The following is a 19378-nucleotide window of genomic DNA, read 5'->3' as shown; positions in this document are numbered from 1 at the left end:
GAATTGAAAAGAAAAGAAAAAACAGTTGAGCTCAGGCAAAAAAGCCGTTTCTATTGCTTCTTTATTTCTCTTTCTCTGCGTGTGTCCCCCCCCCCCTTTCCATCTCACTTCGTCCCTCCGTTTCGTCTTTCTCTTCTATATGCATATTGTTCTTTTTCTCAAACGATTCGACAAATCGTGAGAAAGATAAGAAGACTGAGAAGAAGGTGTTGATTTTCTGAAATGGAGCAGCTTGTTAACTTCATCATTCGACCTCCAAGGTGAAGAAGCTCTTTATTTTTTTTAGAACTTATAAAACTTGCTTATTTTGGAAGTTTGAGTTTTAGTTTCCTCTTTTAGTATTTTTACAATTTGCTTATGAATCAAGTTTAGAGTTTCAGATTTTGAACTTTTTTTAGTAACTTTATTTTTGTGATTATAATCTCCTTTTGAGATGAATTATACCAGACTAGTTACAAGATTAGGTTAAATCACTCAAGGAAACCCCTTTACATCTTCAAATTCCATTACAAGATTTGTTTTTTTTTTTTGGTTTTCTGATGCAGAGCTGAATACAAACCGGAACATGATCTCTTGGAACAGGAGTTCTTGCTCAAAGGGAGATGGTACCAGCGGAAAGATTTAGAGGTATATATATAATCCTTTTGAGGCTCTAGTTTAGTTTAGTTTAGTTTAATCGTTTCTTCACCTAAGGTTAATAGTGGAGAATCTTATATCTGACAGGTCAAAAACATCAGGGGAGATGTCCTTAAGTGTAGTCATTACATGCCACTTGAGCAGCGTCCCGAAGATAGGCCTCTACCTTGTGTTATATACTGCCATGGAAACAGGTTATCTTTAACTTCTTTTCTTTTTTTTTTTAAATTTATTAGGATTTCCATCTGAGCTCTACTGGTGAGATAAGCTAAATCAATCATCTTGCAATTGCTGTTATGACAACCATGCTTTGCACTGTAATAATATTTGTACTTCAGTTGGTCATAATTAATTGTTTATTGTCCAGTAATTCCACCCCTACTCCTTGGTTGTTATTGTTGTTTTCTTTAGCGTATTAGTCATTAATGGGCTTATTATTCTCAGTGGATGTAGAGCTGATGCCAGTGAAGCTGCTATCGTTTTACTTCCTTCAAACATCACTATTTTCACACTTGACTTCTCGGGATCTGGTCTCTCTGGCGGGGAGTATGTCACATTGGGATGGAACGAAGTATTGCTCCTCTGATCCTTTCTTTATAAAATTTCTTTTATTCTCTGTGGCTTAGAGTTATAGCTGTTTTATGGAAACAAGTTGTCCAAAGTCGATATATTTGATTGTCGAATGATATTTGTTAGGTTATATATGTTTCTTGAATTCTGTATTTGTCTTTTCCAATCAAAATCAGTACACATTTGCTGCTTGATTTGGTCTGTAGAGCTACCTTACTGTTACCTAGTTCATGTTATAGTGACAAGTGGAATTGTAGGTGTCTTGGTTAGGTTGTCGATAGTTAAAGATTTACCTCGTTCACTGGGTTTTACTAGCCATTTTCCTCAAGTGTGAGAATAGTTACTTCTTTGATCATTGCTAAACGTGATGCGTCTCCTTGCAGAAAGATGATCTGAAAGCGGTGGTTGAGTATTTGCGCACAGATGGAAATGTGTCCCTGATTGGCTTATGGGGTCGTTCAATGGGTGCTGTCACAAGGTTTCCTTTTACGTCTTTCATTTGTTGATCTACTTTTGTCATTTCAAGTAACTGTTTGGAACTGCTTACACTTATTTTCTAGCTTGATGTATGGAGCTGAGGATCCCTCTATCGCAGCGATGGTTCTAGACAGTCCATTCTCTGATTTGGTCGATTTGATGATGGAACTTGTAGATACATATAAGTTCCCATTACCCAAGTTTACTGTAAGTTAAAAGTAAACTTGTAACTTCTGTTTCTCGTGAGTTTTTTTCTTCTGCCTACTAACAAGGTTTCCACATTATTTTATCTTAAGCTCTTTTTCAATTTTTTGTATTTAGATTAAATTTGCAATACAATATATGCGGAGAGCTGTTCAGAAGAAAGCCCAGTTTGACATAACGGATCTCAACACCATTAAGGTCGTTTCCTCTGGTAGTTTGTCTTTCTAGTTGATTTAACTAATTTATAACATCTTTTATCATTTTCGTATTTTGCTCACATTCTGTGAGGTCTCAACCTCTGAGATTCACACATTCTTTGGTATAAAGAAGTTTTAATGTACATGTACCAAATACAGATGTTAGTGAAGGATTCTTTTTCTAGCTCTCTGTTTTTATGGTATGTGATGTTTTGTTTCAGGTAGCGAAGTCATGTTTTGTTCCAGTTTTATTTGGACATGCCATAGACGATGACTTTATCCGCCCTCATCACTCAGAGCGTATATATGAAACATACATTGTAAGTTTTCCATGCCACAGAAGATGACTTTCTTCATATTATCCTTTTAACTTCCTCTAAGCCTCTCAGAAGTTCTCAATAAACCCTTGACCATGTAGCCGCGTTTTGATTTTATGCCAGGGAGACAAAAACATGATCAAATTCGAGGGAGACCACAATTCACCGCGGCCACAGTTCTACTTTGACTCAATAAACATCTTTTTCCATAACGTTCTTCAACCTCCAGAGGTGGTTGGAACCAGATTGTTTGACCCGGTGCATGAGTATTTTGTCAAGGTAGTGAATCTTGCAGAGATGCATCAGACTGTTTAGTTTCTTTTGGAGTGGTTTTGTCTCTTTTAGTGAGAAAAGGTCAATGATGTTAACTGTTCTATGTTCAGGGCAGGTGGAGTACCATGCAAGAGCTAAGTTCTCAACCATCCTCCGCTCAGAAAAGTAAGTCATCTGGAGGTTTTATATAACCACGTGGCAACATCTTTTACTCATTGGTTTCAAGTTTAGCTGCAGGCAGTACCTCTGATGCAATCAATGAAGTCCGCATGAAAAGACCTATGAGTCGCACAGAGGTTGGTGGTTCGTGACTACGTTCTGCATGTTTGAAATATGGTTCTATCTTTACTGATTTCCTAGAAACATGGAACCATCAGTGCTTATAGCGTCAAAAGGAAGTCACATCTGATTATTTCCAAACTTGGAATCATAGAAGCCATGGAACTGTTTTTGCATAGCTACCAAACTAATAGTGTTTACTTCGCTTGCTTCTTTAAAGAAATTACCCACAATGTGGTATGGATTGTAAGCTTCTGCATCTCAGTGTTTGATGGTCCTTTTATTACTTACTTTCAGGTTCCTTCGACCGCCCCATCTAATCATTCATCTTCAGAAACCAAGGTATATGATCAGTTTCTCTTCTTTTTCTCTCTTTATCTGTTCATGTTCATGTTCATTGGCGATTGACTCTAATCAGTTTGATTCATGTATATGATGGCTTTTCGATCAACAATAGTAGACACTAGTGGTTGGGCGACCAACTTCTGTACATATACTGATATTTTGCATGATATGTTTTATTTCAGGAAAAAGAGAATTACGAAGTCTCCAGTAGTTCATCTTCTGATATGATCAGCTTTGATTTGTCTAATGGGGATCCGTATCCTCCTCATCTATCTGTAGCTTTAGATGATGATCAATATGTGGAGTTTCAAGTAGACGAGTTGGCAGATTTTCCATCTAATGCAGATGAAGAAGAGAGGGTGAGAAATTAAAATAAATAAAAATTTGGATTTGTCTCACCTTTGATCCCTCCTTATGACTTTGCTCGATATTCATTTGTTCTCACATATCTTAAATGGCTTCAGATGCTGATGGAAGCCGTGATGAAATCGCTCAAGGACGTGGAGGTCGAAACTCATCAGAATAAAGAACCTTCCAAGACCGATACAGAACCAGAATCAGCACATCCTGAGACATATTCTGCTTCCGGTCCAACACTACCATCTTCTGAAGACAATCCTACATGCAAAACATCAGATTCTCTTCCAGGACCTGTAAATGGTTTTGTTCCTTATGCTTCACCCAAAATGAGTCAGGACACAGGTGACGCTATTGACTTGTCAGCACGAACAAAGGCAACAGTGACTGTGGTTGGACGTAGTAGCACATCAGGAAACCTCTTAGACGGGTTATTACGCCGATGGGATCTTAATTTCTTCAAAAGTAGATAATATCATTAAGATGTGTTTTTGTTTGGGTAAATTAGAAAGCAAAGCTTAACTGTTTAAAGGTTTTGTTTTTTTAGCAAAAAAAAAACAAAAAAGGTTTGTAACGTCAAGTTATCTTCTGATTGTGATTTTTTATGAATTTATTCCATCTTACGGTTCTTGTCAAGAGAAAAGCATCGCTTGTTTTGTTGTTAGCTTTGACCAAACGGTCTTTTATCCCTTGTAATGAACAGGCAAAGAGATAATCTTCTTCTTTACCCGGGGTATCTCCTCTGGAGGATTGACCACTGATACCTTCTCGTATGGCCATATAAATGGAAAATCTGAATTGGCTTGGATTTGAATCCAGGTCCTCTAAAAAAATATGAGACGCCATGTGCCATCCCATCTCAGTGAGAGCACTCTAAATCTCTAAATATTTTAATGAACATACACATCAGTGGAGAGAGACAAGCTGCAATGGTTATTATGTCGTACATCAAGAGTAAATCCAAAAGCACATTAATTATGACATACTTTCACTATTTTTTTGTTGATCTACAAAAATACTAATCTTATATCAAACTAGGTCACAAAAAGTGGAAGAAATGCATGGCTCTTATGTTCTTACTTAATTATTAGTCTTATCATAGATAAAACGATAAAAGAGGTTTCTGGTATAGATATATTACCAGCATGCTGTCTTTGTCAGTCGTGTGTAGTGTGTACTATTAGCTTCTTTAACTCAGGTGAATTTTGTAGCAACCATGCTGTGCCAGGAATACCAGATCGAACAAACTTGGTTTTAATAGTCAAAGTTTGGACTCTGAGCACTCGGAAAGGAAAACGGCGGATCTCAGCAACAGATAGAATCTAACAAAAATCCATTGGAAAAAAATCACACAAAGGTTAAATCTAACATGTCAAGGACATTTGTCAAAGACTAAATAGCAAGTTCATGTTTTCAAGGCTTTGATTGATAGTACAAGCATTTATACAATAGTTAACGACCTTAACATCAAACTAACATACCTGAAGAACGGTTCTACTAACGGTAAGTCTCTCTACATTCTGTAATTTTGCTAGCATCTTCAACACCATGGTTAAAAGGACATCAAAGTTTCCTTTAACGCCAATATCAAGGTTAGCTTGAGTCAAAGAAGAGACGTCCACTAAATTACATGTATCATAGGCTTTCAATCTCAAATAATGGATATGTGGAGCTATAATCTTGGTTGGTCGTGAATTCCAACGGTGGTGCTCTATTTCCAATCTTGTCAGACTCAATGACTTACTCAGGTCAAGACATTGAAATACACCACAGTCATACAGTGCCAAGCTTTCAAGTTTTGGAGAGCCAGCGATAATATTCGCAATGGATTCTTCTCTAATAAGACAGCTATGCAGTGACAAATTCCTTAGGGATTCCCAAGAGACTGTGACTCCTGAAATCATATATCTATCCCCCAATTCTATGCTGAGTTGCCTTATAGAAGAACTATGATAAAAAAAAATCTGGAAAAATATACTTCCTGCGATTATAGAAGGTCACTGACAGATCCTGCACCCTGCGGGACATAGCGAACTCTATCCAGCTATTAATCCGAGGAGTAGAGTGATCATCAATGTAGATACCAAGATGGAAGCTCATGATTTTGGGAGCTGTGTAGTTAGTTAGGATTTGATTTATCCCTCGAGCCTGTGGTCCAAAGTCTTGGATGTAGAGAGAAGTTAACTCGCGCCATAAATGCCTCCATCGTCTGGACAAGACAGAAGTTCTGATGGCTGAGATGGTGACGGTAAAGGAGAGAATATGGTGAAGGATCTCATCTGGCATGGAGCTGATGAAGTCTCCACGAACATCCTTTGCTCGTTTGGTTTTGCGGTGTTTAGTTTTTTTACGACGTTGTCGCTGGCGCCGTCTCCTTAGCCAATCCGCCATGCTAACTATTGGTCTATGATTTGCAGATATTTTTAGGGTTTCCTTTTTATAGTTTAAAGCACAGTTTTTTCTTGGGAATATTAGAAATGTAAAACAAAATTTCAAAATGATTGTTATAATGGGATAAACCATTTGGTCCCATTTTTATTTTAATTGTTTTTCTATTTATCAAAATTAATGAAATAAATAATTTTATAGACTGGAAATATTACGAAAATAGAAACTTCGGAAGAAATACTCATATCAATTTAGTAGTAGTTTTTTTGGGATCTAAAAATTGTTATGTAAATATTTTAGGTTTTGTTTTAGGAATAGCAGATTTCATATTCTACTGGTAACATGTTGTATTAGAGTTGATTTACAATAAAAATTACAATTTGATGTAACTTGCAGTAAAAATTATGTGGTAAAAACTGTAGATTTATGTGGTGAAGTCGCAATAAAAATATAAATTATTTTTTTATCAATATTGTTGATTGGTAACATTTTTGATGTATAAATTGCAGTATATATTATTTTTAAATATAAATAATATTTAATAAGATTCTTTTTAAAAATAAAATATATAAACTAAAATCAATTAAGGATGTTGATATATAGATTTTTGTATATATACAAATAATTTGTGTACATAATTTTTAATTATCCAATAATATTTAAAAGAAAAACTATTTGAAAACTTTAACTGACTATTTAAGTAGAACTTATACAAATATTTTATTTACGTAATTTTTTTTTCACCAAAAGAAAATTAACAACTAAAATGATAGAATTTTCGAGCAATTAAAATGAAAATATGATTTTTTTTTTGTCATCATGAAAATATGATTTTAGAAAAGCTTTTTAGTATAATTTAGAAAAAAAACTTTGGCTAACAAATATATAACTAATATTAAATTGTTAAATATATTGTATTAATTAATGTAAACAAAACGTACATGCTATGCTACGTGTATAATGTATTGTAAATTTTTAAATTGTTCATGTTCAAAAAAACAGACGTGGGTAGTTAGTTGACAAAGCTAAAAATTTCTTTAACACAAATCTTAACACATGGAATTTTTGTTGATTTTGATTTAAGATTTGAGTTATCATTTTTACAAAGGCTATAACTCAAAATTGTAACTCAACAACAATCAATTCTAACTCAAACACAACTTCAAAATCTTAAAACTAATTTATGATTGGTAACATTTTTGATTTATTTGTTTAACTCAACCTAAATCAAGTGTAATACATGTTACCAATCAAAGCCATTGACGTAGTAAAAATTCAATTCCACATTTGTTAGGCAGTGTACTTTTATTAAAATCAGTAATAGTACTTCCAATATATATTCTACATCTAGGGAATACGATATCTACAAATTCCAAAGTTTGTTAAATTTGTTATGATTGCATTTTCTAATCTTAACACATTCCTCTAAAATTGTGTGAATACGCAAATCTAGGAACAACTCAAAATATTAGTTTTTGAGTTTTGTTTTTTGATTTTGCAGGAGATTTTGGTTTTTAGAAAAACATGAATGGTTGTTTTAGTTTTTGGTTTTAAATTGATAAAATGAAAATATTAATAATAGTAAAAAAAATATTTTCAAAATAATAAAATATAAAAACTATCATCAAAACACACAAACCTACCCAAAAAATTACCTACCAAAAAAAACCATCAAAACACACAAAAAATATTTTAAAACAAAAACTACAAATACAAAATAAAACTATGAAAATCACATATTAATGCATAAATCACATATTAATTCCTTAATTTTATAGTATATATATAAATTATTTTAATACAATAACTAAAAAAATATTTAATTGTATGTGTAGAATTTTACTATATATCATTAGTTTCATAGAAAATTTAGAATTAAATATTTAGTATAAATAAATAAAAACTAAAACTAAAATTAATAAAAACTATTTAGTATAAATAAATAAAAACTAAAACTAAAATTAATATTCGTGCATCATGTCCACTAAAACTAAAATTAATATTCGAGCTTTTATATATTTATACAATGGGTTAGTGCATATTTTTATTTTTTTGAAACTTTGATAAGTTAGTGCATATTTCAACCCAACTTCGAACTAATTTGAAATGTTTCCCACTTTTCATTGAAGCGTATCAATCTACTTTGACAAAAAATAGAAATAGTCATGAGGCACCTTACGGTAGTGATTATATGTTTAAAAAATGCGAAACGATGTCTTTTATTGTAAACATAAAACAACACTATTTACATTTATAAATAGTGTTGCATGCACTATGGCCAATTTGCATACACTTTCTTCTCCTATCACCTATAAGAGATACAAATTTGACTATATCTAATGCTTCTCCTAAATTCTCAGCTATTCCTCACCGATCGTAATCCAAGAATTTAAGGGCCGACGTTTGAAACCATTTCTTCAAAACATAGATTCAATTAATTATGGAGTTCCATTCCATGCAAAGATGTACCTTTTTGTTTTGTTTATCTGTCACGTCTTTTGTATACATATCACTCTTTGCTTTCAGATACATACATATATATATATACTAAATTACTAATCAGTAGATGAAGTGATGAACAAACCCTTCTTTATACAAGCTCACCATGTTTGACACACGAAGTGGTCCACTACGCATAGCTGAACTGTTAGCAGGAAGAATCAGATCAGAGCCTTAACGAGTTACGCCTTCAACCCAATTTGTATTGTGATTTCTTATACTTGACAAGTCAAAAATTTGTATTGTGATTTCTTAGACTTGGTTTCTACCCGACGATACACATATAACTTGGAGATAAACAAGAACGTAATGACATCAATGGAGGTGAAAGCGACAAGCAACAAGTAAAGTTATCTGCATGAGCTCGGTTCAGGTTAGTGTTAAACCAGATTTCCTCATCATTTCTTCCGGTAGCTCAATCAATCACAGTGATGAGTAAGCTTGCATAAGAAGCTGGAAAGACCCATGGCAGGCAAAGAAAGTGATGTTTATATAAATGAGAGTAACATAACAAGATATAAATGAGAGTAACATAACAAGATGTTTATATAAATGAGAGTAACATAACAAGATATAAATGACAGTAACATAACAAGATACTAATAAATAATTATAAAAGAAAGCCACCTTCAAACGTTTACAAGAGAAAACAACATCGCATACAAAAAAACAACATCACATACAAATCAACAACTTCTTTCTGTTAAAGAAACAAACCCACAACTATTTAAACAAAAAATAACACCAAATTGATAATAGCAACAACCACATACTACTTACATTTCGGTTTAGTTGTCGTTGCAAAGTAAATTTCTAAATAAGTGTAGTTTAAGTTTTAATGCAAATTTTATTACCTATCCAATTTACTTTTTAACTGGTTTGAAATATAATTAAATATATAAGTCATGATGTTCTTATTTTCTAAATATATAGAAATTAAATATTTAATTAATTTATGTTCAAAAACCTAAAACAACAAATAAAACAAAACAAAGGAACATAAAGCAAAAACGGATTATAAAAATATGTCAGTAGGTTAGAAACCTTACCTCAGAACCTTTTTGAAGTGATCCTAACCAAAGCTGAACATGTTCATGATTACGGATTACCATAAATGTATATATTATGAAAATAGATGTTTGTTTCAGCAAACAATAAAGAAATGTAATTTCTAAATTTCATATTAATTGATGTTAAATGTTTTGCATAATCACTAAAAAAATATTAATTTTTTATTAATTAATTTAATCCAATCAATAAAATATCATTCCATAAAATATAATTGGTCAAAAACACCAAACTACATTAAAATGTTGCACAAAATTTGAAAAAATCACAAAATTGAAACAAAAATAAAATTTATAAACATCAATTATAATAATAAAGAGAGTACAAGATAATGGGTAACAGAATCTTCTTGAGACATTTAGCACCATAAAAGAACATATAGGTTCTCTTCACCAATTTTTATTTGTAGTCATATTATGTCTTATATATATATATATATTAGTAATAAATAAATACAATAGATTAGAGTAAAAAAAATTAATGAAATAATCCGGGCGTAGCCGGTGATGGTCTCTAGATATTTTAATGATTGGAAAAAGAGAGCAATAGCACATGCGATGATTTTGTCCTCTTTTCAAATAGAGGGTATAAATGGTATGACCAATTTTGGTTATGGGACCCATAACAAATCTTACACGTATGAAAAAGGCGTTTTCCAGCTGTGCAAAACCATTTGAGCTTTTTCATATTTATACAATTGGTTAGTGCATATTTTTTTTTTTTGAAACTTTGATAAGTTAGTGCATATTTCAACCCAACTTCGAACTAATTTGAAATGTTTCCCACTTTTTATTGAAGCGTATCAATCTACTTTGACAAAAAAATAGAAGGGGACAATTAGCATCTTACCCATAAAAGAGGTTCAAATTAGAGATCCACCATCGATTAAACATTATGAGCTCAACCCATACAATTAACCCCCAAAAATGTCGAAGAAGCCCCTTGAGTCTGACACACTAGTCGACAACATACAGCTAAAACTGACACATGAAGATTTGATTGCAGATTTCATAGAAAGCTGTTCACCAAAGTAGACTGCAGCTACATCTCTTCTCATCCACATGTTTTCTCTCTATTTTTTCTCTTTTTTAACTCTCTTTCCTTCTCTTTACTCTCTCTTTCTTTTCACTCTCTCTTTTTGTCGATTATTTTGTTCTTATGCCATTCTTTTCCTCAGACATTCATTTTTTTTCTATCTCATCTCTTTCGTTTACATTTTTTCCTTTTTTATTTTATTTTCACCTACAATATCATCTGTAAGTAAACACTTGATTCTTATTTTTTTTTTCATGATACAATTTTGGTCTTCAAATTTATTCAGTTTGATGGAGAAATCAAAACTTCCATATAAACTATTTACTCTTATCTCATTTGCATGTCTTGCTGAATTTTCAACCTTCTTTAACTCTGATTTAACAGTCTCAAACTTTTGACAGTCTACTCTCAAACCTTCTTCTAAGATCCAAATTTTTTTTAATGAATTCTTAAAAATATTTCGACAAAGGTTCAAAAAAATCGATGGAAATCCATACTTCATATAGTGATGTATCAGAAGTTCAAGAAGAACACGCTTTCGAAAACATATGTGTTAGTTGATATTTTTTTATTTAGTAGATATTATATTTTAGTAGCTGTTAAAAACCAGTTGCAGTTACGTAATAAATAATCGGTAAATTGTTACACAATAGTTATCCTTAGCTGGTACATAATTTGTTAGTCGGTACATTGTTTTGGAGAAGATAACATCCAATATATCAACTGACGATAATACTTTTAATATTTTTGGTATAAAAGAATGTGTAAACTATTATGTATGTTTTCTATTTTAACACACTAAATTTTTGGAAATAAATTTTCAATCATCTCATAGATAGCAAGCCTCATAATGTTATATTAGTCTCATATATAAGAACAACCAAACCATGTATTGTGAATCAAAAAATAATAAACTATTCACCAGCTAAAAAAACATGTATCAGATAATATATTATGTATCATACAACAAACAATTTATCAAACAAGATACTAACTCACAAATAATGTATCCGCCATTTAGCAGCTAACAAACCAATTATAAAACAATATACAAGTTGACAGACAATTTATGAGAAACAAAAACCAAATATCAATTATAGACAACTCTTTTGTAACATCTTAATCACTTTATGAATTATTTACTATCAATATATACATTAGCTAACAAGCTAACAAAACATGTATCATATAGAAAATGATTTATCAGCTAAATATGTCCTTTATCAACAATGTATTAATACACAAACCATGTATCAATCTATTTATGAGGTAAAAACCCAAGTATCAAATAGTGCACAAGCTGACAAACAATTTATCGAATCAAATATCAGATATACAAGCCAGGGAGAAAATTTCTGATTATTGACACAAAAGGAAGAACCTGTAAGAAGAAATTAATTAAAGCTGTAACATGGATAGAAACGCTGCAGTAAGAGTAATTTGTGAATATAATGTAGCGGTTAGTGAAATTTTTAACTACAGCAAAAATATGTGGTAGCTAATTTATATGAGGATATTAGTTGATAATGAATAACCAAAACGTTTAGCAGTTAACAAAATGGTGATAAGTAGATTGCCCACAAATAAGGCGCAAATTGAAGACTTATACTTGAGTGATAGTTAAGCCACAATGAACCATTAGAAGGATAAACTAAAAATACTACAAGTATACAAATTGTTGTTACAAATTGACGTTAACTGGTAATATATTAGTTAGTTGCTACTATGTAACCATACTTGTTAAGAATAATTTAAAGTTTATAAACGAAAATGTCAACATCTAAACTCAGTAGTGTATAGATTCTAGAATAGAGCCGCGAGGTTGTCAGATTGGTTAGTGTTCAGTGCATCAAATACTTCAACATCTAGGATCAACATCATTGTCTCTTTCTTTATTTCCTTTGACTTACTTCTTTTTCTTTTTTTTCTTCAGTCTTCACCGGAGTAGAATTGCTTTTTGTGAAACGCTTAAGAAAAAAATAACTTCTGAAAGACACATATAACCAAATATTTAGCAGTTAATGACAGTCAATTTCATAGCAGCTAGCAAACCATGTTTCAACTAACAATAATGTTTCACTACATCTAAACAATTAAAACACACATTTTTTTGCAATAGCTAACTTGGCATGTATCAACTAATGACAGTATATTTTTTAGCAACCAACAAACTATGTATCAACTATCGATAACTATCTTATAACATCTTTCATTTTATTAATCAGACATTAGCAGTCGGGATTTGTAACAATTAACAAAACATTTATCAGTACATTTATCAGTTAGCTTCAACTACTTTATTTAATCTCAACAAACATGTATCAGTCAAATTCACCTACTAAGTAGCTGCTAATAGAAAAAACAAAATATAACGGCTACATATGTCTGAAACGATTATAACTCCTAATTTATCCTTCATAAAAACCATGACAGTAAAATGAAGATTTTTTCTATTAAATTGATACTTGGAATCCAGTCTACTAACTCAAAAACATATCTTATAAATTTTTTTGAGACAATTACTATTCTTGTTAAAACACAAACACCAAAAAAAAATCATAGAATAATTGAATCTATCATGAACTTATTCAAATCAATCAACAATACAAAAAAAAAAAATTTGAATAAAATAATTAGTTTTCACCTGAGAGTGATGAGATTTCTTCTTATAGATGAAAAATTAGTTGGTTTAGTTGGTCTTATAGAATCTTTCTCTCATAAACTAGCTAGAACATGATTAAGAAAAAAAAAAGAAGAAAAGGAAAAAAAGAGAGAGAGAGAATGAATAAGAGAAGAGAGAAGAAGATATGAGCTTCCAATTAACTGACACAATTTTGAACTTCATCGAACAAAGCGTATTGTTTTTCTTGGGGAATGGTTTCCGACACTGACTGACACAACTATACTTGTAGCTTGGCTTAGTAAGGTAGGGGTAAAATGAGAACGCTTTTAGTTTCAACATTGTGAGTGTTTATGGCTAATTAGGAAGGCTAGTTGGTGCATAGGAACCAATTATCTCAAAAAAATAGTCATGCGGCACCTTACGGTAGTTATGATGTGTCAAAAAAATGAGAAACAATGTCGTTTATTTTAAACATAAAACAACACTATTTACATTTATAAATAGTATTGCATGCACTATGGCCAAGTTGCATTGCATGCACTTTTTTCTCCTATCACCGATAAGAGACACCAATCCCCTAGTATATATTTGAGAAGTGATTTGCCACATGTCTTCTCTACAATCGTTTTAACAAAAACAATTGTGACGTGGCTATTAAGATTGATGACATGTCATATGGTTAAATATGACATGGACAATTACATTTAATGATTATATATATTTTTGGAAATCTTTTTAAAATATGGCAATAACTCATATATTACATTTAATATTGATTTATATTTTTGGTAAACTTTGTAGAATATGTTAATAACTCATAAATCATCACTAAAATAAATATATTCAAATATGACATTTTAAATTTCGAAATATTATATAATTTTACTTTTATAATTATGAAGTTTTTATTATCTAAAATTTTCTAAATTTTCTGAATTTAAAAAAAAAAATCGTAATATCATTAGTTTCTTTTAGATATCTACAAATTATATAAATATTATTTAGTTTTAATTTTGATAACTATACAATTTTATATGATTTTTAGTAATTTTTTACAAGTTGATTTAATACATTTAACCAAATGAAATAAATAATATTTTTATCTAAGATTTTAACTTTATATATATACATATATATTCTTAAATATAATTAAAAAAAAATCTCTTAATTTTATGCTTAATTAATGATACTTATATTAATTATTGGTCAAAATAATAAAATATACAATATTAATAAATTACATTTAAAATATAAAATTTAACTTTTAAAAAATTTATCACTACACATGGTGGAGGGAAACACCTAGATTAATAATTGTGACATGACTACTAAAATTGATGACATGTTTTATAGATTAATATGAAATGGACAATTATATTTAATGTTAATTTATATTTTTGGTAAACTTTTTAAAATATGGTAATAACTCATATATACATTTATTGCCGATTTATATTTTTGGACTTTTTTAAAATATGGTAATAACTCATAAATCATTATTAAAATAAATATATTCAATTATGGCATTTCATATTTTTAAATATCATTTAATTTAAAAATATTTCAAAAATATATACATATTTTTAGAAAATTATAAAAATTAAATCATAAAATCAAATTAAATCGTAAAATCATTAGTTTCTTATATATATCTACAGATTTTATAAATATTGTTTAATTTTAATTTTGACAATTATGCAGTTTTACATATTTATTTAGTATATTTAATTAAAATAAATAGATAGAAAAATCTACCTAATATTATAATTTTAAATATATACATGCACATTCTTAAATATATTCAAAATAAACAAAATTGTTTATATCTTAATTTTAATGTTCAGTTAAATCAAATTTATATTAAAATATTGATAAGAAAAAAGAAAATTTATAATATTAATAAAAAATAAATATAATTTATATTTATCTATTAAACAATATTATAAAAAAATTCTACTGCACATGGTGCAGGAAAACACCTAGTTTGACTATATCTAATGCTTCCACTAAATTTTCAGCTATTCTTCACCGATCGTAATCTAAGAAATTAAGGGCCGACGCTTGAAGCCATTTCTTCAAAACATGGATTCAATTAATTTATGGAGTTCCATTCTATGCAAAGATGTACCTTTTTGTTTTGTTTATCCGTCACGTCTTTTGTATACATATCACTCTTTGCTTTCAGATACATACACACATATATATATATACTAAATTACTAATCAGTAGATGAAGTGATGAACAAACCCTTCTTTATACAAGCTCACCATGTTTGACACATGATATCTTGCATAATTGCATTGTTTTAGCTATTCATTCATATGCATTTTCATCATATAGAATAGGATTTAGACATGTTTAGGTTGCATTTTGCATGCATAAGTCTCTATTAGGTACTGGAGTGCAAAGTGAAGTTATTGGAGACATTTGGATGTGTTTGGAGCTCAAAAGAGGTGAAAAAGGTGATCATTGGACGAGCAAAGCACTGGAGCGACCTTCCCGGAGCGACCCTACGGAGTCGCTGTGCCCCACCTCTCAGAGCGACCTTCCCAGAGCGATAACTCCAAGTCGCTCGCGTTCTCATCACTCGGAGACACGAAGAAACAAGGTCAGAGCGACCCATCGGAGCGACCACCCGAGGTCGCTCCCGAAGCCAGAGCGACGTGCTGGAGCGATTCTCTGGGGTCGCTCCGCGTGACCAGCTGCACGATTTTATTATTTTTGAAAGACCTTTTTGCAATTTATTGTGCACGTTTTTGCACTGAAAAACCTAATGTTTAAGTATGCTTTGTAGCCACCATTGGCAGATTATCTTTTATCTATTGAAGAACACAAAATTCTCTCAAGAAAAGTTCTCTTTTGGATTGATTGTTATTGTTCTTGTGATCTCTCATCTATTTCTCTACATGATTAATCTGAAATCCATCATGAGTTTAAGAGGAATCATGGAGATTAGTGAGTAATCACCTTTTGAATTCATGGGTTAGGGTGATTAAGGGTGATTAGGCTAGTTCTAGGATGTTTTAGGTGTAGATCATACTTGTTCCTTGCTAGTAGAGTGATCTTAATGCATCATTTGAGTAGGCCACTCAAAGGGTGATCTCTAGGCATTTCCCACCCAAAAGGTGTTTGATGAAATGCCTGAGTCAACTCTCCTAGGCTCTTAGTGTACTTTGCCAAAGATATTTGTTGTTAAAGATGCTAAGATAGCTAATAGACTTGTTAGTAATGATTGCTTGCATGTTATTCAACCAAAGACATTTGATGTTTGAGACATGTTAGCAAATGAGCATTCATCTAGACATAGAGCTTGCTTAGAATTGTGTCTAGGCTTAAGGTTAATAGTTTGATTGATTCATTTGTCATCCTTAGTTCGAAACTTGATCACCCAAGGTCTGAAATCCCTATACCCATGAGTTCTCCTTTCCAATAGCTTAAAAGTATCATTTTTGTTACTTGCATTCTAGTTTTAGTTTAAAAACCATCCAATTCACTGATTGCACTTAGATTAGGCAAATACTTGCATTCTCTCTGCATTTGAATCCCTCAGAACTGGTTCGACAAACAACTTCCACTATACTATCATTTGATTTAGGAGCCTCAAAACTCCTAACATCAACACACGAAGTGGTACTCTACGCACAGTTGAAATGTTAGCAGGAAGAATCGGATCAGAGCCTTAACGATTTACACCTTCAACCCAATTTATATTGTGATTTCTTAGACTTGACAAGTCAACAAATTTGTATTGTGATTTCTTAGACTTGGTTTCTACCCGACGATACACATATAACTTGGAGATGAACAAGAACGTAATGACAGCAATGGAGGTGAAAGCGGTAAGCAACAAGTAAAGTTATCGGCATGAGCTCGGTTTAGGTTAGTGTTAAACCAGATTTCTCCATCGTTTCTTCTGGTAGCTCAATCAATCACAGTGATGAGTAAGCTTGCATAAGAAGCTGGAAAGACCCGTGGCAGGCAAAGAAAGTGATGTTTTTATAAATGAGAGTAACATAACAAGATATAAATGAGAGTAACATAACAAGATAAGGAAACAGAACTAAGTATATAATTACAAATACAATATATATACCATTATCGGTGACTATATGTATCATTATCAATAGAACGATTCATATTTTAAATGTGAATGTACCTTATATATCTAATATTTTATTGGTATCATCAGACTCGTTACTTGAATGCTTCCCATGGGAAATTTTGCAAAAAGAAACATAGATTGCCATCATCCTATTTTGTAGTTTTATAGTGTCGAAGATTTAGATTATAGCCACAACTCATTTATTTTCATAAGATTTAGTATTGTAGTTGTTATTTACAAGGAATCTATTATGCATGTTTTTACTATATTTTGTCAAGGACTTAGTATAAATAATACTATGAATAAGTTGAAATCTCCATTGAAATAAATCAGAATTTTGCTTATTATTTTTGGAAACATTTTGAGAGTGATTCTAATGTTTTTTCTTTGGGAACTTTTGATCTTTAGTGTTATTCTAAAGATCAACCGGCTTACCAAATGAATTCCATCCTTGTGGTGCCATTCGACCGAACAATTCATGTAGTCAACTTTTCAAGGGAGCCGTAATTCCTAGGTTTAATATACCTGAATGTAACTTGTAGAGTAACTGGGTCTTGGGTTTAATATACTTGTGGTTAACGCTTCACGGCATCAAATAGATGTTTGTGGTTCCACCGCCTTGAATCTTGGTGAACATGTAGATCAATTTGGTGTCATATTTGATTTAGATGTGGTTAAAGTTTCAGGTCCACTAAGTTGTCTTGGATTATCCTCTTTTCCTTTCTAAAGTGGCGACTCCTCAGGACCTCATCTTGTCTACTGCTCATCTTGTCTTGATTTTGTAACCTGTGGTTAAGAAGCTAACAAAGCTGGTGTAAGAGCCACTCACTTGTGCACTGGATAATTTTTTCACCAGCGAAAGCTACTTGTGTAAAGTATTCGCTAAGCCGAACCCAACACCAGATTTTTTTGGGCAAAAGAATTAGTTTAGTATGCAGTGTTTTTAAAATCAAACCAACTTGGTGGTTAGATCATGTTCGACTATGAACCGATCATGTAGCCAGGTTGAGTCTAATAAAATAAATGATTCGATTATGGACCGGTAACATAGTTTGATTAGATCTCAAACCTATTGAACTGAATAAACACCATAAGAATTATTAAAAATTTATAAACAAAAATAGTCTATGTTCCAATGTATTATATTTGATATTTATTTATATTTTAATTATTTATGGTACTTTCAAATTTTATCGTATTAAAATATATTGAACTAAATTATTAAACACAAATTTGATATGATCAAACCATATTGACCCAAATATATTACGGTTTAGTTTCCGGTCCGGTTTTTAAAAACACTACTAGGGGTTATTGGTAAGCGAATTCTCATGAACTTTGAAATTTTGAGATTTCATTGTTATTGGTTATTGTATTTCAAAAATATTAATAGAATCCATTGTTATTGGTTTAAAAAATTTCGAAATTCATTGAACTCCCTTGTTGTTCAAATTTTTTTGTTGTTATTGATTCTCTAATTCTCACTAAATCTAGTGTTATTAGGAAATGAATTCTATTGATTTTTACTCATAAGATTCAACTTTCAAAATATCATATATAACCAGTGATAATTCTTACCAAATATATATTCCAACGTTAATACAAATTATATATCCAAAACAATAATTCATTAACTTTTATATACACTTACAGTTTTGAATATATAATTATATTTATGTTTTATCATTTTGAATATATAATTATAACAATAAATAATTAAATTTTGAAAATAGTTTTTGAAAAAGTATTTTCAAATTTCAAAACGAAAAATTAAAAACAAAAATTTGAAAAATAGAAAAATTGTATTTTTAAAACAAATTTGAATTTGAAAACATATAATTCGAAATTATAGAAAATATTTCTTTTTTATATTAGTTTTTATTATTCTTTATATATCTATATAACAAATTTGCAGAACTTAATAAATTATTTAGTTTAATAAATTTATTAAGTTTAATAAGTTTAATAATTTTAATAAATAATTAAGTTTATTAAGATTATTAACTTT

The 19378-nt window shown here is 30.8% G+C and overlaps 2 protein-coding genes across 3 annotated transcripts; one reads left to right on the top strand and one right to left on the bottom strand.

The window, feature by feature from the left end:
* Nucleotides 1-62: 62 nt before the first annotated feature.
* Nucleotides 63-4319, top strand: LOC108854943 (uncharacterized). Of its 2 annotated transcripts, none has more exons than XM_018628620.2 (14): nt 63-260; nt 546-627; nt 724-830; nt 1081-1207; nt 1590-1684; nt 1767-1890; nt 2005-2085; nt 2306-2404; nt 2525-2680; nt 2785-2839; nt 2912-2970; nt 3251-3295; nt 3481-3657; nt 3763-4319. In XM_018628620.2, the coding sequence occupies exons 1-14, from the start codon at nt 223-225 to the stop codon at nt 4126-4128; spliced, it is 1611 nt and encodes a 536-aa protein (XP_018484122.1). In that variant the 5' UTR covers nt 63-222; the 3' UTR covers nt 4129-4319. The 2 variants fall into 2 exon arrangements, with proteins under 2 accessions (XP_018484122.1, XP_018484121.1); XM_018628619.2 differs by having other exon boundaries at nt 2906-2970.
* Nucleotides 4320-4697: 378 nt separating this feature from the next.
* On the bottom strand, nt 4698-6110 carry LOC108851145 (putative F-box/LRR-repeat protein At3g28410). The gene is given in 3 exon segments (XM_057007575.1): nt 4698-4977; nt 5137-5616; nt 5618-6110. Coding segments are annotated over 3 exon segments (1074 nt in total). The 5' UTR covers nt 6047-6110; the 3' UTR covers nt 4698-4812.
* Between the last annotated feature and the right edge of the window lie 13268 nt (nt 6111-19378).

The sequence above is a fragment of the Raphanus sativus genome, chromosome 4, assembly GCF_000801105.2.
Source record: "Raphanus sativus cultivar WK10039 chromosome 4, ASM80110v3, whole genome shotgun sequence".
In the NCBI taxonomy this organism is placed as follows: Eukaryota; Viridiplantae; Streptophyta; class Magnoliopsida; order Brassicales; family Brassicaceae; genus Raphanus; species Raphanus sativus.
This window is presented reverse-complemented; position numbering and strand designations above follow the sequence as displayed.

Excerpts from the sequence above, each read along its gene's own strand:
- LOC108854943 (XM_018628619.2), top strand. The coding sequence starts at position 223 with ATGGAGCAGCTTGTTAACTTCATCATTCGACCTCCAAG. Across the intron at positions 261-545 it reads TTCATCATTCGACCTCCAAG|AGCTGAATACAAACCGGAAC; the intron begins GTGAAGAAGCTC and ends TTTCTGATGCAG. Across the intron at positions 2,405-2,524 it reads GTATATATGAAACATACATT|GGAGACAAAAACATGATCAA; the intron begins GTAAGTTTTCCA and ends ATTTTATGCCAG.